Source organism: Lytechinus variegatus, chromosome 11 (genome assembly GCF_018143015.1).
Source record: "Lytechinus variegatus isolate NC3 chromosome 11, Lvar_3.0, whole genome shotgun sequence".
Classification (NCBI taxonomy): Eukaryota; Metazoa; Echinodermata; class Echinoidea; order Temnopleuroida; family Toxopneustidae; genus Lytechinus; species Lytechinus variegatus.
The window spans coordinates 31,074,212-31,101,246 of record NC_054750.1 but is presented as its reverse complement, the minus strand read 5'-3'; the positions used below and the strand labels follow the sequence as shown (position 1 = coordinate 31,101,246).

The following is a 27,035-nucleotide window of genomic DNA, read 5'->3' as shown; positions in this document are numbered from 1 at the left end:
GTTAATTGAAACCGATCTTTAGGACCAGAAGAACACAGGAATACCTTCATCATGAAGGCGGTCTTTTTCTTACTGGTTGGCCTTATATTGGCCTCAGCAGTTGTTGCAGGTAAGAAAAACTTGTCTTCGTGATATTTTTTTTAACCAATCTACCAAAATTGTCTTCTACTACCTTTAGGCGAGCTTGGAATATTTTTACCTGATGCCGACTTATAAGAATGAATGGAATCGACGCTTATATACCTGGACTCATGTTATATATATGCTTCTGATAAGTTAATAATATTCATTATATTATCAGGATCTTTTTGTTTTAGTGAATAGTGATCATGGTATCATACTTATCTAGATATGTATTTGTATATATGTATATGTATATATTATACTGCATATGTATATATTCACTAAGTTTGAAATATCTTTGTTATATTTTTTATGTGTAATTGTTTGTACGGTGCACATGTTATAATATGCATTTTTATAGTAGACTTTGGAATAGTATGAATATGTTTGATGTTTGCAAAGAGGTACGGTAACGTTGTTGATAGTTTTTTGTCCATGTATAACGTTACTACATCTGAATTTTATAGTATCGTAATTCTTATTTGGATGCATTGTATTTCACACTTGATGAAAATTCTCTGCCTGCTGGCATTCTGTTGTTCTAAACTTTTGGAAGAACGTTAAAGAAACGAAATAATATACGTACAGGTTGTGTTTTATGTAACGATATCGACACAGTAATATAGGTGTAAATTTTCCTTTTTTCCAAATTGTGTCATGATTGTAGTATGTACAGTTTTATGAAGTATTTTATGTGCTGTATATAAGTATATAGTGTACTCACTGTCCATTGTATTGCGGGTCCTTAAACGTTTGCTTTAATTGATGTGGCTCAAAATAATTCACAATTAACCATAAATACTGACAAACCCGTGGACACGAACATGTCATTATGGAAGACTCTCAAACGACTGAAGATTAAATTCTCATGCAAATTTACATTTTATACATTTTTTTAAAACAAATTTTTGTCGATATCGAGGCTTAATTGTTAGAGGCTGATGGCCAAATTTGTACTGGGATTTGATTTTTTTTTTAATTATACTTCCTAAGCATTGATAAATGCTTTAAAGATAACTGCGCCTACGCAAGGAAGGAATATATATAGCTTTTAAAAGTTAAATGGTAGGCCTATATGATGATAAAACAGTCGGGAGGTATACTGACAGTTAAAGTCCAGTTAATAACATGGTTTAACGTGTTAATTGTTAGGAGAGTTTGATGGTCTTCAACCCCTTGCCATAGTATTATAGTTCGTTATATACGCCGCCTTTGTGGCCTTTGTTCGTACTGTGTCTCTGCACTTGAACTCGATCTGGAGATTGACACTTCCAAAATAAACAGCGTTTCGCTTTTGTTTTGAACAAAATACACAGCTTAATCCCTCCCACAACCCTGGAACGTGCGGCCAAACACAGATAATTGTGTGCATTGTATGTAAATGAGATTCTTTGTGGGGGCGGTCCTTACGCCCAGAAGCGCGCCTTTTTTATGGCTGTTTGTTTACATTTCTTCCTTGTTATCGGGGAATCCCATTCATGAGGGAACAGTCAGCTGACTGATTGTTACGTCAGAGTCCTCAAGATGACTTTCACAATGAAAGACTTTGGAAGAAGAGGGCGATTAGGAATGATAAGTTTAGGCCCATCATCAATGATCATTAGCTGCAGTATTCTTTACCAGCCCAATTCAAACTTGCTCATGCGTGGTTAAATGTATCTACATAACTTACAAATACCGTTCCAGTCTCGAAATGATTATGGATCTCATTCATGTTACTTATCATATTGCTTGCTGAAGAATGATATTGGTTTTATTTTCTCTAGACTTTACTAGCTATGTACTTATCGTCACATTTTCGCTGCCAAAAATAAAAGGGATCTATTATTAAAGCAATATAACAACCCCTACCTCAAAGAAAAAAAGAATGGAATTTTATATTTGAGACAGCTTTACAAATCGGATATACTGCTAGATTTAAACGCAAGGCATTGTCAGCGACTTATATACTGCTGAAATTGTATTCTTTGAAATGGAACGTACTTGAAATTTCAGAATGAAAATCGAAAGATACGAAATATAACGCTTATAGAATTGCATATCATGGCACAAAGGTAGTATGATCCAAAATAGATGTCGGTATCATTTCTTTCAGAAACAGAAAAATAGAAGGGTATACGTATATCATCAATTTATTTCTATTAAGTCTTCTTTTGTTTTATATATATATGAATATGTATATATACATGTATTAAAATTCACAACTTTGTAATCCTTTCATGGATAAATTCTGAAATATTTCTTTAACTTTATGCTGTATCAAACTCATCGCGACGGGGGATCTCATTAATGGTAATGTTGTGGGATGCGGCAGGCCGGGGGGGGGGGTAGGTAGGGTGATAATAGACTGCAAAATATCTTTAAGTTTAGTTAGCGTTCGTCTGGTTTAGCTTAATTGGCGGATGCAAAACAGTTGGCCTAATGCGATTCCCCTGAAATCGCACCTTTTTGGTCGTTGAATGTAGTTCTTCATTCATTTATATTTCTTTAATTCTAACTTTTTTGCAGGTCCTCTTTTCGGATCTCAGTCAACTGTAGATGAAGCGAATGAATGCTCCGGTAAGTTATTAGTAACCAAAATATCAATTCCAATATTAGCTGTTATGGTTTTTTTTTTTGGGGGGGGGCAGAATTTTCGCTCTCATATGTTATATCATCCATCATAGAAATTTTAATTAGTTAGTCAGAATAGCATATCAGAAAAATAATTCATAAAACAATAAAAAAAAATTTCTATGTAACCATAATTGAATTCAAGCCCAGAAGACAATTAATAAGTCGACATTAGTGCTTTCTAATCTTAGATTTGCAGTTACCCATTTTGAAAAAAGCCTATCGAAACTAATCACATAATAATTGAATGAGCATAAAGATAAGTTTATTTATCTTAACATATTTAATATTCCTTGGGGAAATCGCATAATAAAGTATTTCTTCTTTTTTTTAGAACTAACACGCTTCAGGGAAGGTTACAGCTACACCTTCAGGTATGAGGCACAAACAGAAAGTGGAATAAGAGGCGCTGGACCCGAATCGACCATGACCATGACCTGTGACATCATAATAGACGCACCAGAAAGATGCAGGAACGTCCTCAAGGTTAGACGATGTCTTCTGGAAAACCGCGACATTGACGAGGAGATGAGTGCCTATGACCTGGTCTTCCGCACTGAGAACGGACGTATCATCGAGGTGCTGGCTCATCCCGATGAACCCCTTCACATCCTGAACGCCAAACGTGGTATCCTCAGCATGATCCAGCTCGACCTTGAAGCCGATGATGTCGACCAGATCACCCTGAATGAAGTCTCCGTTCACGGCAACTGCAGTAGCGAGATGTCTGTAACCAGGCGTGATGACAGGCAGAGGCCACGCAAGCTCGAGGTAGTGACTGATCTTAACAACTGTATGCTCAGGAAACAACCAGAGAACATGACCAGGTGGCAGAGCTTCAAAGACATTGTCTTCAACACGGTAGGTTATTTTCCCTTTGAAGCAACACCTCATATTAATAATATGAATAATATGAATTTGTGTATTGATTGTCAAATTCACTTATAATGGCAAGAAATGTGACAGGTTCACTAATCTGTCTTAATGTTAAATCATTGAATATCTCTAATATACAGGACATCTTTTTATCGTAAAACGTACTTAAAGCCTAGATAAAAAAAAATTTTGGCACATGTAATTATTTACATTCACATTTTTATCTCACCAGACCGTCATGGACAAGGTTATCAACTCTTCAAAGATCTGCAGATACGATCTGAAAGGAACAACTGGCGAGTTCAAGGGTATTGAGTGTGAGGAAACTCACTCCTTCTGGCCAATGAACTTCAACAGTGAAAGCGGTGTCCGTACTTTCATCAGGCAGAACCTCATCAGCACAAATATTGATTGGCTCAACTCCTTCAAGGTTGATCCAGCCAGTAAGTCTCATTTATATATTATAGAATCATGAATTTCCATAAGTTTCCACATTTATGAACACTTTGGAAATCATCATAAATCATGATAAATATAAAGTTTGTAGAAAAAAGACTTTGTTCATGGACATATTTTGATACCAATGCCCCCAATTTTGTTCACTCATTATTTTAATAATTTAGTTATGTCTAAAAAGCGGTGAACGATATCCATTTTCCAAATACTAGAAAACCTTGAACATGCAGAGTGGGACATACCTATCATGCGATTAATAACCTGCATCACATTTCTTTCCTATTTTTAGACTCTAGATCAACTTGCCTGAGGTACGAGCATGATCCTAAGGAAATTGGACAGAAGCCCGATGATGTAACCGCTGACCAAGCTATTGACATCCTGAAAGCCCTTGTCAAGGTCTCTCGTGAAGAGGTCAAGATGGAGAGTCCCCGTCTCTTTGGCAGATGGAGGGCTGCTCTGGAAGGAATGACAAACGAGACCATCCATGAAGTCTTTGATCGTGCTTACAACTGCAGTGAATACTCACAGACCTGCCGTGACAACCCGGACAAGGAGAAAATTGCCAGGTAAAAATACCTAGTTGAAAAATATTTCAAATCTGTAAGCTAATTGCTGCTGATATTTGATACTAAAACAGTTACATTTTGAATTTGGGGGTTTCTAGTATATAATGTTTTTTTAGGAACAAAGTTTCAGTGGATTTCTGATGGAGAAACCTTTGCAATTTTGTATTATTATTATTTGTTTTATTGTTTTTAAAGTGCATCAGAAGTAATATCCTATTTAAAATTTCCATTATACAGAGAATATCTTCTGGATGGCCTCCTTCCTTGTACAACCATGGCTTGCTTCAGTGTAAAGAACTATGCCATCGCTAAGGGAATCATCCCCAAGCCTCTTGCTAATGCATGGATGGTAACCATGGCTCTTCAGAACTACCCAACCTTGGAACTGATGAGTGAGATGCTACGTATGGCTCAGTATTCACCATCACAAATTACCATCTTCCCTCTCAGTATCATGGTACACAACTACTGGGTGAACAACGAGGAGATTCACACTGCTGATGCAGTAAGTAGCTTTCAGATTATCACATAATGTAATTTAATGTTTTCTTCTTCTGTAAAACACTTCTTTCAATTACTGGACTTTTGAGAACGACGTAGTTTTTTCTTTACAAATATGAAGGTGACTCAAATCTTGATATTTTTTTGTCTTTCATTTAGCTTCCAGAACCAATCATCAAGACCATCAGGTACCTCAAATCTCTCATTGGTAATGACTGCACTGTATCAGCAGAAAACCAACGTCTGGCACTTGTTGCACTGAAGGTAAATTAAGTGTTCAATAACATTTCCTTTTGAATTAAGATTATATATAACAATAATTATGTAACATCACTTACATAGATCAATAAAAACAATATTTAGAATACAGTGATGGCATATTTTCAAATATTTTTTTTTTACAACGTTCATATTCAAACAGGCTATTGGCAACATCGGAGAGCCAGTTGAGCGATATGACCAGCTGACTTTCATCTACTCTGAAAGAGTATCTCCAGTCCTTATTGAGTGCACCAAGAACATGCAGATCCCAAATGACATCTCCAAGGCTGCCATTCAGTCCATGCGCCGATTTGTGATGAGTGACCAGCTCCGTAGCCAAGTCACCTCCGAGCTCTTCATGGATACCTCTCTCGATGTACCACAGAGAATCGCTTCCTACCTCATTATCATTAAGTCTAACCCAAGTGCTTCTGAGCTGACTCAAATCTGGAACTTCTTGAAAACAGAGCCAGTTAACCAGATCAAGGCCTTCTGCTACTCTCACATCCAGAATGTCATTGAGTCGAGCGAGCCAACTCTGCAAGAGTAAGAATTTACTATCCTAGTTTCATTAAGCAAACAACATGTGCTTCAGCTCATTATATGCCTATAATTGATTTCCTGGTCTTCTTATTAAAGCAGTTCCGAAAGAAAAAAAACCCTGCAACTATATATCTAACTTATTTAGCTAATTTACCAGAACAATATATATTCACTGCATACAGCTTTGTCGTTTCGTGTCCAAATAACAATGAATATTTTATTTTGACAGGCTCAAGGAAAATCTGAAGACTGCCATGAATGGTGAGCAACTTCCAGAATACCCCAAGGATATCCGCAAGTACTCTCGCTTCTTTGAACTTTCAAAGAACCTGACTGAACCCTGGAGGAACAACACTGTCGCTGCCCAACTTGAGAGTGGCATCATATTCAACCCTGAGAGCTACTTGCCTCAAGAAGTCATGTTCCACTATGTACTGAATGCTCTTGGAAAAAGCTGGGATATCTTTGAGGTAGGAAACGAAACCTTTTTACTGTCCTATAGCTTAAGCCACTGGCTGGTTGTTTGATTTCGTATTTCACATTGTACAGAGACATCACTCTCCCAGAATGCAGAAGTTCAGATTTTAAATCTGAATAGTTTGATAAATATTGTGTGAAATCGTATTCAAAGAAGTTTTGAATTTTAGCCGATGCGATTTTCCTTCCACCATGACAGTTTTTAAAAAATGTTATGAAATCTTTGTCATGTTTTCATTCCTAATTTTAGACTGGCATTGAGATGAAAGGATTCGAACCAATTGTTGAATCTGTCTTTGGACCTGAGGGTATCTTCCCAGAAGTCAGCCTCCAGACTATGTTTGAAACCATCGATGAGAAATTCCTGTCCAAGGTTCGGGAGTTTGCTGAGGCTCAACTTGAAAAGTGGGCTCCACAGCCAGCAGAGACCGAAAACGAAGTCTTCAGCAAGAAGGGCAAATTCGGCAAGAAGATGAAGAAGAGGCAATCTCAAATTGGAGAGGCTCAGGTATTTATTTTTTTTTAGATTATTAACGGATGATATCTAAATTTGATGATGAGTATGACTGATTTACAAATCTATTCTTCGGAATGCCTGAGGTGACAACAGCAATTAAAATAGAGTAAATGTGAGAAATGGCCAAACTGAAATCAAAAGATTGTAAAGGGACTGGTAATTCATTAGACAATATTTATGATCAGACCTCAAAACTTACTTTGGCATTGCGTTTAAATTTCTGTGATATATCATTTATGATTTCAGGTCATTGATGTCATCCACGAAAACACCATGAACAAGCTCAACCAACTACACTACCTTGTTGGCATGGAACCATCTGCTACTGATGCTACTGTCTTCCTTCGTCTCCTTGGAAATGAATTTGGTTTCGTCAGTGCTGGTGATGTTCTTTCTCTAATCCCTTACACCATGGGAATTTATGAAGAATTCATGAACAAGGCAAAACAGGTGAGCTTAATAAATATTGATTATCTCAAGCTGAGAGCTCCTTCATTAAAGTGTTCATAGTCTATATACATAAAAATCATGTCATTAACATTCTCAGTCAGGAAAGAAAAATTACATTACTTTTTATTTAAAATTTGCCAGTATCAATTTTACATAAAATTTGAATGATTTTTATTGATCAGTAACTCTTTTGAATGTTACAGATTCCACAGCTTCTGTCTCAGGGACTCAACCTTAACACAACTCGCTCTTTTGTATTTATGGACAAGACCTTTGTTTTGCCAACTGGTATGGGTATGCCACTAAACTGCAGCATAAATGGTACTGCTGTTGTCAGCCTCCGTATGAAGAGTCAGTTCAGTTTCAATCTTCCAAGGATCATTGCCGCAGGACATATTGCTCCAAGGTAGGTCTACAAGTCATTGAGTTTTTATTGATTGATGTTTTTTATTTACTCATAATGTACATCTTCTTCCTAGTTTTCATCGATATTTTTTGGTAGTTCTCAGTTTTCTCAATGCTTTCTCAATTCATATACTTGCAGTGGTGCTGTAGAGGTTCTTGCTACCATGGGTATTGGTATGCCAACCAAGGTATTCACTGGGGTTATGGCCAACGCAACTGTCTACCATTCCTCTAAGATCGAAGGAAACGTCACTATTGATGGCACTCGCATCAAGATAAACCTCAATAACACCGACCGCCCAATGAACCTCTTCAACTATTCAACAACCTACAACCTGATGAAGGCTAATGGGGAAATTGAATACATCCCTGGTGTTCTTCAGGATGCTGTCCGAAATCAGAGGTGTACCAATGTCAGCAGGGTATTTGGAGTTGACCTGTGTGTTTCATGGGCCTATCCCAATGCAAGCTACGTTGCTGAAGCACCACGTTTCCCCTTCACTGGACCAAACAGCTTCAATGTAACCCTTGTCAACACAGACCAGTAAGTATCAATTACATATACTCAAGAAATACATAAATCTACCAATTATTTACATGTATAGTATCACGTATAACACACAAGTAAATTAATCAAACAGCAATTTAACCAAAATTCTTAATAGTTTTAATAAATCAAAATGTATAAACACTTTGAGTGATGTTAAACTTGGGATAAGAGGATAAGAAGCTACCCATTGTTAATGATAGTTACTCTATTTTATTGACATGTCGAAACTCACCAGATTATTTTATTCACTCTTCTTGTTTTCCCCAACTTACAGAGCTTTGAAGGCATACACCATCGATGCCCAGTACAAGCAGATCAGGGAAGGTGGTGCACCATCACCAATCGCTTTCAGCTCAATTGGAAGGAGGAACAACAGAAACACTCAGGAAACTAGCAACATCATTGATACTGTCCGTGTATCTTTCTATGCACCAGGTAACAAAGGCTTTTATATATATATAAAGATATAAACCCAATGGAGAGCAGAGTTTACGTACTCGATCGTCTGATAAACAGTCCTTTTAGGCACATCCTTACATGGTGTAAACGAACATCTCACTATTCAAAGGAATGCTAGATTCAAAGATTATATTAAGTGTGTGAATTCCTATTTATTTGTTTCCATACAACCGCAGCACTGCAATAAGGCTGTTCAAAGTTTAAAGCAACATTTACGAAAGAAGAGCGTAAAATAGAATCATGTAATAAAATTCATTCATCTATGCGATATTGATGAATTTACTACTTTCTTCACTAACTAAAGTACAGTAGATGGTTCACAGAGATGATATCTGCGCATGTTATTTGATGTCTCTTCCCAATGTCTTTTTTAGGAGAGGAACTTACCCGCAACATCACTTCACTCATGAGTGTTGATCGTCTTCGCAAGACTGCCAAGTGGACATTCACTGTTCCAGAGGTCAAGAACTTCATCATGTTTGCTGGACTCCTAAATGAGACCACAGATTCATCCTCGTCATACAGGGCTGTCTTCAATGTTTCTGCTGCTGAGAACACAGCTTCAGTTGATTTCCTTGTTAGGAACGAGACATCTGTATCACAGAAGAATCTTACAGCAGTCTTCAATGCTTCCATCAACAATTTGTACTGGGCTGCTGTTGGACAGTTTGTCAAGCAGGCAGAGAGTGGTGATTGGAACGCACATGTGACTGACACATACTACTGGTAAGCCACCTTATTTCTAGCCCTAAACGTTTTCATTCAATTTTGGAGAAATTATGCAAAGTTAGTTTTCAAACAGTTCCTTGTTTAGAAACCTGAAAAAAAATAGGAAATACCTTCGCGCCTTTTTTGTTCTGTTATGTTTGTATTTATAAAGCTATGTTATGACCATGTTTGATATTATTAATATTTCCTCACATAAAGCTATATTTTATATCTTTCATGGTAATATTTGTTCTTTAATTTCTGTAGGGACGATGAGACTCCATTGTACAAGCAACTTCTCTTCCCATGGACCGGATACCAGATCAACCATGCTAAATACCAGACTTCCACCATCGCTGCCAAGAGGATCACAAGAGGACCAATCGTTGAGCGTGACCTCAAGATGTCAACACTTGGCTGGGCATTTGACTTTGATACTGTCCAGACTGTTACAGATGAACTGAAGGAGTTTACAGTCCACACCCAGATTTCAAATTCCACATGGGTAAGAAGCATTTGTGGAACTTATCTGCAAATACTATTTTATTCTCCAGTCTACACAAAAAAAATCATGATCTTTTACCTTTTTCTTTAAACAAAAACGCTGATTTATCTATCATCAGGATATGACACTGCTCATATTAGTTCGATTTGCAACTTAAACAGTATTTAGATTAGCTTGATTACTTTTGCCTCCTACTTTCCATTGACCTGCAATTGATAGATTTATTGTTATGGCATTGATTTACAGGAATTCCCTCTTTTGGATTTCATTCTGAGGAATGAAACTAAAGTGAATGGCTATCGTCTTGAAGGACAGGTTGCACGTAATACTCACCATGTCTTTGCTGAGTATGATGTTACCAAAGAGCAAAGAGAAACCAACCGTAACTTCAGAATGGGACTCAGGACTGACGTTCTTGTGAACAACCCTGATGCTGCCATGTTCCTTAACTCTCCAGCTCTATTGAGTAAGTGATATATTTTTTTCAATTGTGAACTGCATGGAATACTTACAAGATACATTAGCAATCGGGTTTAAGTGAAAACATCGATATTCCTGAATATCATGTGACAAATAGCAAGATGTCATAACATTTGCTCAATAATACGTCCTTAATATTTACAATTACTTTTCTTCATCAATATTACCTAAGATGTACATGTAAGCTTTGGTAAATGAATCTACAATTGGTTACATCGATTAAATATATTAATTAATTAATGTAATAATTGATTTATGTTTCTTCTTGCAGGGCTTTTTGGCGAGACTGCACTCATTGATGAACCTGTTGTCATTGATGGTGGTATGAACTTCAGGATCCTTGATCAATCAAGCCTGACTGAGGAACATCTTATCCAGACCAGCATCTTTGTACCTAGCCCAAAGAATCCTCAGACTCATCTTACCTATGACTTTGATCTCCGATTTGAAAATGCTACCATCAGCAACCAGAAGGACTACTCCGTGGAACTGACAACACCAATTCCTCTTCTGAAGGTAAATATTATCTGTTCAAGGCAAGAAAAATAACAAAACGTATGTTTCTATCATTCAAAGAAGAGGGACATAATTTGTCTCTTATTTTTTTTTCCACTGATAGATACACGGAAAAATATATAAAATTTACAACGATTCATATTGTGTTTATTGCTGACTATACGAAATCCATAATTCATAATCTTTTTACATTTCCTTTTTTGATCCAATTTTGATACAGATGAACAATGTCAACCTTCTGCATCTTTTCATTGATATGGAGTCCGGAGCATCATCTTTGGACCATACTTACACCCTATACGACACCCGTTACAGCAAACCCCAGGTTACTGTGTCTAACATCATTGCTGCTGGATGGAAGAAGCCTTCAGCAAACTGGGTTATGGACATTGAAACACCCTCAATGGTCTACTACCAGAACTATACTGCTCTGCTCTCGCGTGAAAACGGACTTCAATTCTTTTATGAGAATAGCCAGGACAGCAGTATCTCTGATCTCCTTGATTTTACTGAAATCAGTAAGTATCCATCACCAAATACTCTGAAAGAAAATTAAGTTTCACAATTGTGATCATATAATTTTTTTAAAATTTTAATTTATTCTTATCGGTTTGTTTTCTTCTTTTATCCCAGCATTATGTTTAATAATTATTCTGAAAGTCTGTCAAATCACTCCCTAATCACGATTTTAAATACCTGTATTTCTCTTTCCGAATCCTGATGTTAGTTAAACGAAAGATTTAGTAATTTGATTCTATATTCTACCATCTTGTTTCATCAATATCCAGAAATACATAAATCAGTACTCTATATTATATCATTTTGTATAAACTGCAATAGTAAATTGATAAATACTAACTACAAATAAAATGGGAACAAACAATAAGAATTAAGCTCTGAAACAATGTATTAAAATTATTAATTATATTTTTTTATATATTTTGTTCTTTTTATCCAGGTAACCTTTCTGTAAGACCTTCTGCTGTGTCAATGTACTGGTCCTACCTCCACCAACTTCTATCCACCAACGTTTCAAACAGTTTGGTTATTGAGGGTCCAATCACCGAAATGAGGCCACGTGTTGTACCAATGGTTGTGCGAGATATCCTTAATAAGACCTTCAACAAGGACTTCCAAAGTGTAAAGGATCTGATCCTAAACAAGTTCATCTTTAATGTTACTTCATCATCCCTCACTTTACGTCAAAGTGCCAATATCTCTAGTCCAATCTTTGCTAATATGTCAGCGTCGCATTACATCTTTTTGAGTCAAAATCTCTTTGATCAGCAGCTGACATTTGCAGCTGAACAGAAGCGATTAAACATCTCAGCTGGTCTCAATCACTCTCTGCTCATTGAGGGCCGTGAGGTTACACTGAAGACCGAGGGAGGCCTAACAGCAAGGACGGCACTACGTATGAACACCCTTACATCAGTCAATGTTACCATCTTGAAAGAAGATACACCTTTTGATTTGGCAGCTTTGCACCACACTGAGGTTGACTCTCCTCTCATCAAATTCTCAACCCGCTCTTCATCCAATGGTGACGTTCATGATGTTTTGAATATGGTGGCAAATCACAACACATCCATGACATCAAGGTTGGGATCTTTTGATGCGATTGGTAACTTCAACATAAATGATCTGTCTTCACCAATATATTTCAACGAGATAACAGGAATTTTGACATACAACCTTCAGTCTCGTATGATCAAGTCTTCACTTAACAGCTCAGTAAGCTTCCAAACCTTCCGAAAGCTCTTCAAATTCAACAAGGTCCTTGTCAAGGCTTCCCATGACATCAGCAGCAAATTGATCAGTTGGAATGCTCATGGTAAATCTCAACTGAAAGGCTTCAGTAGTATTTCTGAGTTTGATGAGGTCAGTAGCAACTTTGAAGCAAATCTCCTCAACAAATTTGTCAATGGAAGCCACAGCTCTGGTATGATTCTTCGGGATATGAATGGTCCTCTTGTCTTTGCCCAATTTGCAACTCATCTTAGCAATAATATTACCAGCAGATTTGTCAACAGCACTTACCAGACCCAGATGAACCTTGAGAATTCTGATGTATCTTTCACAACTCTTGATGGTTCATCCAACTACATTCTGTCTTCTCGCCTTCTGAATGTTACAGCAAATAATACTCTATTGATGAATGGTTTCCGTCGCCTTTTTAACTTCGATAGTATTACAGGAAAACAGATCTGGTTTGTAAAGACAGCTCTTCTCAATGCTACTATGGACAACCATATTGCCCTAACAGATTTCCAGAATGCCTCATACTTTGAGGAAATTGCTGGCCATGTATCTGGAAATGTTGAATTCTGCCTGGCCAGGGGAAACACCAACACCACACTGCTTGTGCAAAATGTGCGTTCGTTTACTCAGGTCTCTAAAGTGGCAGTTGACTCGTCATCCACTTTCACCAGTCGTCTGATGAATTCATCACTGATCGGAGGTATGGACATCACCAATCACAGGTCTCTTCTTAACTTTGATTCAATTTCATCAAGGATGAACTTTACCTCCAAGGTCTTCAGCGTTTCTACATCAATGCAAAATGAAGTAAGCTTTAATGGAGTGCGATCATTTGTCAACTTTGACTCCATCGCTCATAATTTCGGCATGGTCGCAAAGAGCCCCTATTTTGATTCTAGTCTGACTGAGGTCATCTCTCTAGAAAACTTCAGGAAATTCAACCAATTTGACTTGGCATCCGCAGAGGTTATTGCTTCCTTCAACACAATCCTCCTCAACACATCCTACCATCAAATTCACAAGGTTCAAGACATGGCAGGCTGGTTCCAATATCCTCTTGCAGAAACTGTCATTATTGGAAACCTTACTACGTCGAAGCTGAATGTTTCTGGATTGTACGAAGGTAGAATTGTTGATATGACTGCACCATTCCAATATGCCAGCAGCATTGGCAAGGTCGAATATGGAGTAAATAATAGGTTCCTCAATATCGAAGGTTTCCATGGAGTTGAAGTGGACAACATGAGAGGTGTCTTTGACTTTACAAGAATCAATGGCACAATTTCCCATGCAGTAACTACTCCTGTTACCCGCATGAGCGTTGGTGGACTCCTTGAAATGGACAACTTCCAGGGGCTCTTTGCTTTTGATCTTATGAACGTCACAACCTCCAACATATTCATTATTACACCTCTAAGAACAACATTTGCTGCCTACAATGGAGGGTTGGCTCTGCAGGGCTTTGAAAAGTTTAACAAATTTGAATCCATCACTGGAAAGTCAAAGGGTGCTCTTCTAACAAAGTGGACCAACTGGACCATGAATGTGGATTCTACCTTTGCTGGTGTCCGTTCATTCTTGAACTTCGACCGATTGGACATTTCTGGACAAAACGAATTCACAAGTCCTTTCTTAGTTATCACTTCTAACACTACCAACTTCGTCACTGGTTCAAGTGGTTTCTTCAAGGCATCAAATGCAACAACCAAGAGCATGTTTGGCCTGATATCTCGCATTGGAAAGATTGACTCTGGCGCAACTTGGTCTGTTAGAGATATTGCAGGCCCATTAACATTTGCTGCCAATGTCTTTTCTACAAATGTGAACATCAGCACACCTATCATGAAGACCGGCTCTAAATTCGATGTTGAAATGGAAAACTGGGAGAATATCACTACTTTTGGAAAGTATGAAGTTTCTGCCGTTAATGACATCCAATCCAGAATTGCAACATGGAATGTTCTTTCACATTTCAAACTGGCCAACATGGCTGGTATCCTTACCTACTCTCGAATGGAAGGGTGTGCATCATCCAACTTCTCCAGCATCATCTCATCTTTGTATACAAGGGTTAATGGCCACATCAACAGTCAAGCAGGGCCTCTGAACTACGAAGAAATGGTCATAGTTACTCAAGGAAATTTTAGCTCTTGGCCTATTAAGATGCAAGGTGGTACCCAGTTCAATGTCCAGAACATGGCCGGCTTCATGACATATGACAGCATTACTGGTTCTGCATCAGGAGACATTACAAGCAGGTTCTTCAACACTACAGCCCAAAGTAGTCTGACTGCTAATATTGGAACTGGACTCTTCAAGGTGCAACTTGCTAATGTGTCGTCAGCTCTAACTGTGAACACACCATTCACTAGGGAAATCAAAGCCTCCAGCTCCGCTCAGGTTACTGATTCAAGAAACCTGTTCAAGTTTGGAAATGCAGCTATCAAGGGCGAGTTTTCTTTCTTGACATCAAAGATCAACGTGACTGGCAATGCTGACTCAACCCTTACCAACTTTGAGAACATCACGACCTTTGAATCAGTAGAATCAACTGCTGTATTTGATGTAGCAAGTAGATTCCTCAACTCTTCATCAAGAGGCGTCATGCAGATGCATGGTTTCGAGAGGTTGTTCAGATTTTCTGATGTCAAAATCGGTGGACTCACTGAAATCAAGTCTATCTTGGCAAATCTAACAACCGAAGCAGGAATCGACTTCAGCAACTTCCAGAGTATCTTTACTTTTGAACGTGTCAACAGCTCAGCTCTTGTTTCCTTCAAATCTAGACTAGCAACCATCGATAGCAAAACTGGCATGGAGATGAACAACTTCAGGGGAGTAATGGCCTTTGATCGTGTTAACGGAAGCCTTATCACCGATTTCAATAGCAAGCTTATCAATTCCACTTCACTTGCTGACTTCGCTCTAGAGGGATTCGAATCACTCTTCACTTTTACCCGTGTTGCAGCATCAGCTGAATCTGTTGTAAACAACAAGATTTTCAACTCATCTGTTGTGGCAGACTTCTCAGTAAGTGACTCTACATGCTTCTGCAAGTTTGGCAAACTTGTTGCTCAATCTACTGGATCATTTACTTCTCGATTTGCAACAGGACGTGCTCTTGGCATCGTTGAAGTAAAGAATGTACGTAACCTTATCAGCTTTGATCTCTTCAATGTAACATCAGAAGCCCGCTTCATCAGCAAACCAATGACTGCTATGACAGAGACCATTTACACGATAAAGAATCATCGCAGCCTTTTCAACTTCGACCAAGTGGAAAGCCGTATTTACGGCAATATTCAGAGCAAGTTGGTAAACAGCAGCACTCTGTTTGAGTCTCAGATGAACAACTCTCAATCACTCCTCGTTTTTGACAGTGCAACAAGCAGATTGTACAGCAATGTCTTCAGCAGATGGGTAGAGAGCAGTGCAGTGTTTGAATATCAGATGAATAATTCTCGCAACATCCTCAACTTTGATGCTGCCAAATCTAAAGTGGTGTTCACACTTCTTACTCCGGTAAATGATGCCCACTTCAGTGGTCAGCTAAATTTCATCAACTTTGCCAACATCACGCACTATGGAGAAGTATCTGCTATGGCTGTTGGAAATATTACAAGTCCCTTTGTTAGAGCTGCAGGAATTACCAAGGTCAATGTTACAAACATGGCTGGAATTATGTCTTTTGAAAAGGCTCTTATAGATTCATATGCAAATGTTGAATCACGATTTATCAACACCACACTCCAAAACTCAGTTGTATTCAAAGGTTTCAAAGGAATCACATATTCCTACATTGGCCATCGCCTTGTATTCCTTTGGGTTGATCCTATTAATGATGTCACTGTCAAAAATGGTCTAGATCTTACAACGTTGAAAGACATGTCTCAGCTCTTCAATATTACCTGGGCTAACCCTAAGGGAACAGTCGTCTTCAACCAGCGCCTGAATTATGAAAATCTGGTGGCTACCATCAAGCTTCCATCCATCGGTCTGATTTCTGCTGGAGCAAATCTCAACACGTTTGGAGACAGCTTGACTTTCTACATTGACCATGAATTATTGGTGAGTTTTATCCATCTTATATTTCACATTTTGGGGGTTTACGAAACACTATGCTCAACTTCGTAATATGGAAAAGGCCGAAAAGATTATATCTAAGTTTTCAAGATTTGCTTTTTGTTTATGTTCAAAGAAGACACTTTACTTGAGATCTCGTGTTTTTTTAAATGGATGCAAAACATTAATTATGCAGATCAATGAAAACTAATTCTAGGTACAAGACATTGTCTTCAGTCTCCTTTGCAAATCACCATTAATGATAGATTTATTGTGATGTACATATACCCTACCCACATACTTACAATGCGATTCCGTTTTTGTCTTTACAGAAGGATAACTTCAAGACAGTCAATGACATCACATGGCTATTGAGATTAAATGAGAGTAATGTGATCTACAGCAACTTCAGCTGGAACCCAGAGACAGTTGCAGAGATTGTGGACATCACTGTAGGAACAATCAACAGTCACTACAATCGTACCATCACCATTGCCAAGAGCACCATCAACAGAGTCATGGAAGTTGCTAACCGCACCCTCACACACACCAGAAGGATGACCAACTGCACCAAGTGTTTCATGCGTTATACCATGATGTTGGCTAATGAGACTCTCACTTCCGCATTTTCACAACTCAACCAAACTGCCTTCACCCAAGCTCTCAAACTGAATGAAACTCTCTTCATCCAATTGAAGAAGATGAACCAGACCTTTTACACCCAGCTCAGGGCTCTGAACCAGACATTCTGCACCCAGATGCAGAAACTCAAAGAGACCATCACCTACGCCCGTAGCAACCCCAGGGAATTTATCAGCCAGTATGTCAACCTAACAAAGGTGAATGAAACTGTAACAAGGATCAATGCTACCATTCGGGAGCTATATGCCAAGCTCCGATACAACATTACTCATCCGAGAGAAACCATCGAGAACATCAAGATACTCATCAAGTACGAAGAGCGCCGTGAACAAATCATGTGGGTGCTCGAGAATCGAGAAATCCTCAAGACCCGGGCAAAGAATTACTTGATTGAAATGAAAGCTAATATTACCAAGAAGGCTAAAGCGGCTGTTGATGACTTCAAGGAGCTTATCCAGTATGAAGCAAGAGTGGAGAAGCTTAACAACTATATCCAAACCAGATTCAATGTTCCCAAATTCCAAGAGAAAATTATGGAATTGAAGGTAAAGTTGGGCGAGATCAAGGAAAAAATGGCTGAACTCAAAATGAGGATCGGAGAAAGGCTCAGTGAGATGAAGATGAGCATTGCCTCCTTCGACAAGGAAATGGTCAAGGCAGAAATCAAGGCACAACTCAATGCACAACTGATGAAGGCCAAGAAATTCATCGCCGTCTACCTTAACAGCACCACCATTGATTCCATTACAAGCTCTATCTTCATTAATTACAAAGATGATGCCCAAGTCCAGGAACTATTGCGCAAGGTTATCCGCATCAGACCACGCAATGTCATTGATATCATCAACAAGACAAGTGTAATGGAAACAAAGAACCTGGCCATGGAAGCGAAAGAAAATATGATCACCCAACTTGAACTGCTGAATCAAACTACTTTCCGCTATGTCAATAAGACCTACCTGAATGAAACCATCAAGCAGGCTATTGAAATGCTGAAAGAATGGAATTCCACCCTCAATGAGTATGTCTACGTTGATGTCATCAAGGGAGACATGAAGCTCGTCTTCAATATCGCAAAGGAAAAGGTAGTTAACATGACCAGAGCAGCAACTCTCTTTGTCAAGTCAAAGGCTGACCTTATCAAAGCATTCCTTAAGGAACAGTGGGATGCACGCCCAAGATCTCTTGAAGAGCTCAAAGAACGTCTGATGGCAATAAAAACCATTGCAGCTGATTACATCAGTGAAAGGTACAACATTGACGTTGATCAAATAATTGTAAGGGTCATTGAGGAATACAGGAACAGGAAACAGCAGGTAGATGAAATCATTGTCCGTATGGGCAACGAGTACATGAAGAGGAAAGAGCAGATTGATGAGGTCGTTACCAAGATTATCGCTATCTCCAAGAATGAAACCCATCCAGTGAACATGCTTCCTCTCTGCTACTTCAACAGAACCATCTATCAGATCGTTCAACCTTCTGTCGATTTAACACGGAACCTAACAGTCCTCTACAGCAAGATGGCAGCAAACCTCACTAAGGTTTATGGCAAGAAAGTAGCCGACAACATTGAGGTCTACAGCAAGATGGCAGTCAACCAAACCAAAGTGTATTCTCGTATCGCTCTGGACAAAGTGAAGGCTCTAAGAAAGAAATATACTCCTATTGTGATGAGAGAAATGCAGAAATACAAGGTGAAAGCACTTGAGAAGGGCAAAATCGTAAAGGATACATCAATCATGTATTTCAACATGGCTAAGGGAAATGCAACCCTGTTCTATGAGAAGTACGCTCCAATCGTCAATGAGACCATTCGCATCTTCATTTCTGATGCCAAGCAACGTCTCTTCAATTTTACCCTGCAGGTTCGCTCTAAGACTGACCACTTTATCAACATGTCCATTGAGTTCCTTGAACCTCACGTGCAACCTTATCGTGAGAGAATAATGCAGAAGATTGAAATGATGAGGGTCCGTGCTGCCAATTTGAAGGAACGAGTTCGTCAACTTCCTGCCCAGACTGAGGCTTACTTGATGGAGGCAGCTGAATACCACATCGAAAAATATCCAGAGTATAAGCAGAAAACCATCCAAAACATTGCTGAGATGAAGATAAAGCTTGAGGAATTAAAGGTCAACCTCACAAGGTTCTACCAAGAATTGAAAACCAACATGACAAGAATGGTTGCAGAATTCAAGGAAAATACTAGAGAGTTGTACAACAAAACCAAAGAGTTGTACGCAACCTACAAAGAGAAAGCTCACAAAATGTACAATATACGAAAAGACCAATTCAACGCACTCAAAATGCAGGCTCAAGATAAATGGGAAACATGGAGACCAATCATCTTGAGGAAGTCTGGAAAGTACCTCAAAGCTACCAAGATGGGTATCAACAGGACAGTCGAAGCCATAATTTCTGCAACAAAAGATGAATACTCACTAATCAACGAGCTACCAATGAGATCGATGGAAAAGACCATCTTTGAACTCAGTCAAGACCTGAAATCATACATTCAACAACTTGCAGAAGATCTGGTTGAGACGGCCAAGATGAGCATCAAGGACCGAACAAGTCTGCTCAACAAGTACCCTGTGAAGTATCTCGATATGACTATCTTTGAGGTGAGTTGTCATGTGAACATAATTAAACAAGAAAAGATAGCATAATCTCCTGAAAGCAAGTCTTAAACACAGAAAATCCAGTTAAATGCTGAAATGAAAACCGAATTTGTATGTATATTCAATAATAAAAATAATTCTTGTGAGAAATATTTGTGGTTCTCTTGCAATCTTCTTCATTTCTGAGAACACCATTAAATGTTGCCTAAATAATAAAGTTACCTTAACATCCATCATACTAAGACAATCTAATCTTTTAATATGAGATTTTTATCCTTTTGATCTTATTTTTCCAATTTATCATATATCTCTTTTTGTTTTATCATCCAATTTCTCAACTAGGCTGGTAACTTTTCATACGGAAAGATCCTTGTAGCTTCAAATCTGACCAGATTCTATGCAAACATGACACTGACAAGGATCAATTGTTCTTTGGTGATGGTAAACAAGACCTTCTATGATGTCTTGAATGTATCAAACACCAAACTTAGAGAGGTTGTTCTTCCCATCCTGAACCAAACTGCCAGGGACATCATGATCTTCATCAACCGCACCCGTTCTCAGCCTTGGAGGGTCACCATCAATGAGACTATGTGCTTCCTCAACAGGACATCTGCCATCCTAAGGAACAAGGCCAATGAGACCTTCATCATTTTCCAAGCCAAAGCCATCGAAGCATGGAAGAATCTTACATCAGAAGAGAGCATTGCCAAAATGAAGATGTACCTAAACAACACCAAAGATCAGATTATCAGGAGTCTGAAAGTTGCCAATGAAACCATCTACATGATACGTAACAGGAGCATCAATCTGGTCATCTATGTCAGGGATGAGACCCGTCTCCTCAATCTCTCCAAAGAGTATGCAATTCTTGCCAAGAATCTGACCAAGAATTCCATCTACCAGGCCAGGAACATCACAGTACAGACAATCAACTATGCCCGTAACATGACCAACACCATCGTGACTTATATCCAGGGTCCTGCCAAGGATTTCACCATGGAATATGTGACATATGTGAACAACACAATGGCAGGTTAGAAATCTAAATTAATTGTTTACAAGGATCTCAACTATTCTAACATATTTGCAAGCAATATAATATTTCTCACCATTTTTAATTTGACAGTTTTCTTAGACGGATCCCCTTATGTAAATCCAATCCATTCATTTGTTTAAAAATAATTTTTATTATGTTTACAGATGTATCTGAACCATTTTTATGTGTAGAATTTCGTTAAAATATTCGTGTTTTTTTTTACAGGATGGGCCATTCGCTACTATGAAGTGGATCAATTCCCATCAAAGGCCAGTGCTTACATTGCTGCCATCAAGCCTGTTGAGAGGACAATCAATCTGACCATGATTGCCCTCAACCAGACCCGTCTCCTGACTGAATTGGCCTTCAACCGAAGTAAAGATATGACCCGATATGCTCTTAACGAGACCATCGTCATGACTCAGTATGCGCTCAACCAGACTCGCATCATTACTGGCCAGGCAATTAGGAATGCTAGCATTCTTACCAGGCAGGCAATCAACCGTACCCGCACTCTCATCAGGGATACTCTCAACTCCATTGGTCGTCTTGATGACCACAGCTTTGCCATGAACATCTCTCATCCCTTCAACTGGACAAGCTTCAGGAGCTTACCAAGACTCAGCAACAACCAGATCCAGTACATCAAGGTATGTTGTCACTTCTTCATTCACCTGTCAATAGAAAGAATCATAAAATTAATACGATGGGAATAATTCATGAAATTTACAAGAATAGCAAAAAGCATGCTGTGTAGGACCATAAACACATCTAAATAATACCTGAAACTAAATCTAATCAATTTTTTTCCTCTGCCCTGAATAAACATATCCATATGGTGAAAATGTACCTTTGAAAGATTAGAAATGTCTGACATAATTCAGCTTATATGATCATTTTATTGATAATGATGTATCAACTCAGATTTTTGTTCTTTTGCAAATCTTCCAATTCAGGATAAGATGGCACAGCTCAACGTCACTCTACAAGAGATTCGTGTGAACATGACAGAACGGTATCACAATTACTCAAGGATGCTGAACGATTATTATCAGCTTCAGAAGCCAATGATTGATGAGAAGATTAAGCTTTTCCGTACCAAACTCCAACAATACAGAGCCAATATCCAGGAGAAGATTGATGAGTACCAGGTCATCTTTGATGAAATCTACAATGAATACAAGCAGAAATTCAATGAGCAGAAAGACATTTACCAGCAAAAGTGGGAAACCGAATGGAAGCCTCGCCTAATGGAAAAGAAAGACCAAATCCTGACCAGATGGAGGGAGGAGATCAAGCCTAAAATCAACGAGATGATCACTAATTTGACCAATTTCGTCAAGGACCCCGAGCTGCTGACCAATCTTAAACAAATGGCCCTCCAATTCAAGACGGAGACTCTACCTGAATGGAAGAGAGTGATCCTTGAAGAGAAATACCCCGAGCTCAAGAGGATAATCGTGGAAGAGAAGTATCCTGAAATCAAAATGGAAGTTATCGCTCAGTATGAGATTGCAAAGGAAATCTTTGAGGAGCTCAAGCACAATGCTTCTCTCTTCGGACAGAAGGCAATGACCAAGGTGGAGTCTCTGAAGACAAAAGCTCTGGAGAAGTGGAATGAACTGCTTCAGAAGATCGAAGACATCAAACAAGACTGGCCAGAAACCTACAAAAAGATCAAGGCTGATATTGAGGCTATCAGGGTTGATCTCCAGACCAAACTATCTGGATACATCAACAAGATCCTTACTCTTCTTCAAGATCTCCGCATCCCTGTTGAGCTTCTTCCTCTTGAACACATTAAGATCTACAGCCCCTGGAAATGTAAGTATTCACTTATAATAAAGGGAAGACTCTAGTACTATAAAGTGTATGCAAAAATATAATCTATTGAACTTCGAATAGGGTAATTCATGATTGTTTGCTATGATCCAATCACATACAATGATTTGCAGTAGTTTATAGCATCTGTCGGTGAAAATAATGACAAATTTTTTTCTGAAATGATCCCAGGAATAAATTAGATATTAAAATAATTTTAGATAATTGCAAGGACAGTAAAATTTGAAGAAAACTTGTGAAATCATTTTTAAGAAATCAAGAAATTAAAACGTTATATGACGAAGTCGTATTTTGAATGGTGAGAAAACAATCTCTTCTTATGAAAACTTGATAGCTCACAATTGATATTTGTTTGTCATTTCATGTTTTAGACACTGCTATGATCTTTGGAGAGAACCATGTCATGACATTTGATGGCAAGGTATACAGCGTGCCTGCATATGCTGATGAGGTACAAACCTACGTACTTGCTCATGACTACGTAGACCGAAACTTCAGTCTTTTGGTACAGAAGAAGCGTGTCACCCTCGTTATCCGCAACACAAGTGTTGCAATTGATGATGAGAATGTTGTCCATGTCAATGGATTACCAAACCTACAAGAACTGCCCTACCAGACACCAATTAGCAAGGAGGTGACCATAATGGCCAAGGGTCCATGGGTAAATGTCACATCAACCAAGGGAATCGCTCTATCCTGCCACGTTGATCACTTCTTATGTATCTTCCATTTGAGTGGTTGGTACCATGGAAAATCTCGAGGACTATTTGGCAACCTTGATACAGAGCACCACAACGACTTCATCCTGCCAGAAGGTGGTATTACAACCGATGTGGCAGAGTTCATTTCAGCATATGATGTCTCACCATATACATCACGAAATGTTGTTCCATCTCGATTCGGAGCTTGCCGATCAAATGAAGATGAGTGCCGCAACAGGTTCCTTGCTGAAGAATCACCATTGAATGCTACCTTTAGGGACATCAACCAAGTTGAGTTCTACAACTTCTGTGTTGAAGAGACATCGAAGTGCCATACCGTATGTGAATCCAGCAATCCTGTTGCCACCTTGGGAATGCACCTGCTTCGCGATGTCACCTATGAACAGAACTGCTGTAAGTTTTTGACATTTGGGAAGATAATTGTATATATATCCACTACATTTGTAAAGCATTAACATTAAGAAATATACAATTCTTCATAATTTCTCCATTGTCATGCATGGGATGGATCAGATCATTCTATCTGAATTAGTAATCAATTGTAGTGCATGATTTACCTATAGACGAGCAGAAACTGCGGAAGAAAACCCTTTTTTCTAAATGTTATTATTTCTTCTTAATATTTTATCTTCTATGTACAGTGGACTGCACCCCAGGGGAAATCAGCCAAGAGAACGGACGATCTACAAGCACTGCAGACATTATCTTTGTGGTTTCTGAAACTGCAGCAATGGAGGAAGGCAATGTAATCAAGTCCAGTATGAAGACCATCATTAGCAGATTGAGCAGGAAGCTGAACATGGATGACATAAAGTACGGAATTTCTGCATATGGTGGAGCTGACATCCATGGACGACCACATGTCCATACACTCTGTGGTCATTTGATGGACAGCAGCATTGACTGTGCTTCCAGTGGTGTTGACAGCTTAGTCTTCGAAGGAGCAATGCCTGGTGATGCTATGGGTGCTATCCAGCTTGCTGCCAGCTATCCATTCCGCAAGGAGGCTGCCAAGATCATCATCTTGATTGCTGATGAAGATATTATGGTATGTGAGATTTCGATGTAGAATAGGTGGTTAATCTCAAATCAGAGACGGATCAATATGTTTCACATTTTACCACAATGCAAAGATACCCTAAATTGCAGAATAATTTGTGTATGATTCCATTAAAATTGAAAGATGAAAACGACTTGACGGGATTAAATGAAATAGAATTCATTCATTAAAAAATAAAATAAGTATTTGTACATTTTGACATAAGTTATATCATTGTCCTCTTCATGGTTAGGTAATGTCTGATTTTGATTATTTTTTTAACAGGAGGAGAGTACCAACTATGTTGACTACCTCTTTAACATCAACAACAGCAGAACAGCTATTCAGAAGCGCCTGGAGCGTCAAGGAATCACCTTCAACGTCTTCTCATCTTACCCCACCCTGAACAAGAAGAGTACAGATTCTCCAATCTTGGGTGTCAACTACCTTGGCACACAGATCATCAACAAGAAGAACAGTGCTGAAGAGGGTACAGGTCGTCTTGCCATCCCATCCGGACAGTATGCCAAACTTGCAAAGGCCACTCGCGGTAAGTATCATGTGACGGATGATATACATATATAGACGATGATCAAATGATGGATGGGTGGACCACAATGTTCACATTAACATTAAACTGAAATATTGGGTTCATTTTCCGGTAATATGCAGAAGGATTAATCTGATCTGTTCCAGTTAAGAATGTCTTTCTTATTTATTATTTCAGTGTATCACTAAGATGAGTCTTAAAACACAGGAGACATGCCTATTGTAAAGTGATACAACAGTGTCAGCATTCAGCAATTCCCAATATTATAGAAATAATGATAAGATCAATATTGAAATCATTAAGAGCGCTCTTTATATGGGCGTTAGAACTACAGAGTATCTCTTCATAGTAAAACAAAACTATGGGGAAAATGAGCAAGGGTGTGCACCTTACATCTGGAAATTTCACACCATCTTTATTCATAACAAGGAATATACTGTCGTAAATAAATCAATTTCTGGGGAGAAAGAGATAAATGATTTCTTTCTGATAAGCAGACCGTACATGACAATCATTTCGATTTCTAAATTTCCGCTCCAGGTTCTGTACTTGGTCTCCGATGGCTCCAGGATGGACATCGCGACCTGAACACCATGCTACCTAGACTCCTCTGGAAACAAATCCAACCCCAGGCTACCGGCCAGGTTGACTTCCTCTGCCGCTGTCAGACCGGCTGGTATGGAGAGGCACGACAGGAATGCCAGATCACCCGATTTGTCGATGATGTGTATTAAGCTATCTTACCTCTCCCGAAACTTTTTAAACTAATAGTCTTGGATAGGATGGACATTACAATAATATGAGGGCTGCATGTTTACTCCAAACTTTTTGCCAGAATGTTTTTTAATGCCATAGGCGATGTTGCCGAGGCTTGATAACTTCGCCTAAGACATCGTTTTGATATAAATGACCAATCTTATGTTCGTCTTTTTGACCAAATCATATTTTACATATGTGTGTGTACTGTCCTCACCGATGAGGCGTTCAAAATATCCGAGCTATTTTCTCCTGTTGGACTATGCATTTTCCCTGACGACGACTTGTTTAACAACTAGTAGTTTGAAATAAATTTAAAAATGAAATTAGGAAAAAAATAATTGCTTTGTATTCTTCAGCATGTATTTTGTTAATATCCAGATCTCCGAACAACTCTTCCTGAAACATGACAATGATGATTTGAATACTCGCAGAAGTGTTACAAATAATCAAACCTAATTCACGAAACAAGAATGTTTTCACTTTGAATACAACTTTCAAATTCAGATCTTATTAAAGTTATTCAAATTGAGATTTTGCCTAATCTAAGCCGTAAATACTCGGTGAATTTTCGGTCCTTCTAAATGGGGATATATGACGAATAATGTGTTTAAATGTTCCCTTTTGTTATAACTTGTGTATTTATGTATTTGAAGTGAGGTTTAATAAAAACCGAACAAAGAAAACTTATTTTTCCTTTGCATTTATTCAATATCTCCAGTAATTCTTCAAAGAATTTCGGTATATTCCTTTGGTCGTGATGCAGAGTTGTCATAACAGTTTTCCCGCGAGGATGTGTTTACTGTGAATTCTCTGTCTTTCAGCACCAAAGATATTGTGTTTTATGTAGGATAAGGAACCCGAGTTATGGGCTCCATTATGACCTCCCAAACTCAAGATGTGTGTTTTTGGGGATCCCATAAAAAGATAAAACCGAAAGAAATTCAAGTTCGAGACTTATGAATATAAATAATTGATTCTGGCAATTA

At 38.5% G+C, this 27,035-nt stretch overlaps 1 protein-coding gene across 1 annotated transcript; it reads left to right on the top strand.

Annotated features, from left to right (window-relative positions):
• Positions 1-27,035, top strand: LOC121423851. Its single transcript, XM_041619358.1, has 28 exons — positions 1-109; positions 2,632-2,682; positions 3,071-3,597; positions 3,845-4,055; positions 4,358-4,637; positions 4,875-5,142; positions 5,298-5,402; positions 5,560-5,945; positions 6,172-6,412; positions 6,670-6,927; positions 7,183-7,386; positions 7,590-7,792; positions 7,931-8,335; positions 8,616-8,776; positions 9,175-9,526; positions 9,776-10,013; positions 10,260-10,479; positions 10,765-11,009; positions 11,230-11,527; positions 11,968-16,838; positions 17,165-20,101; positions 20,441-21,134; positions 21,363-21,787; positions 22,094-22,961; positions 23,351-24,094; positions 24,343-24,749; positions 25,026-25,290; positions 25,831-27,035. Exons 1-28 carry the CDS (start codon positions 52-54, stop codon positions 26,022-26,024), a joined length of 16,116 nt encoding a protein of 5,371 aa, XP_041475292.1. The 5' UTR covers positions 1-51; the 3' UTR covers positions 26,025-27,035.

Coding starts and splice junctions, on each gene's coding strand:
- LOC121423851 (XM_041619358.1), top strand. CDS start 52: ATGAAGGCGGTCTTTTTCTTACTGGTTGGCCTTATATTGGCCTCAGCA. Junction 3,598..3,844: donor AAGACATTGTCTTCAACACG/GTAGGTTATTTT, acceptor TTATCTCACCAG/ACCGTCATGGACAAGGTTAT. Junction 10,480..10,764: donor TAACTCTCCAGCTCTATTGA/GTAAGTGATATA, acceptor TTCTTCTTGCAG/GGCTTTTTGGCGAGACTGCA.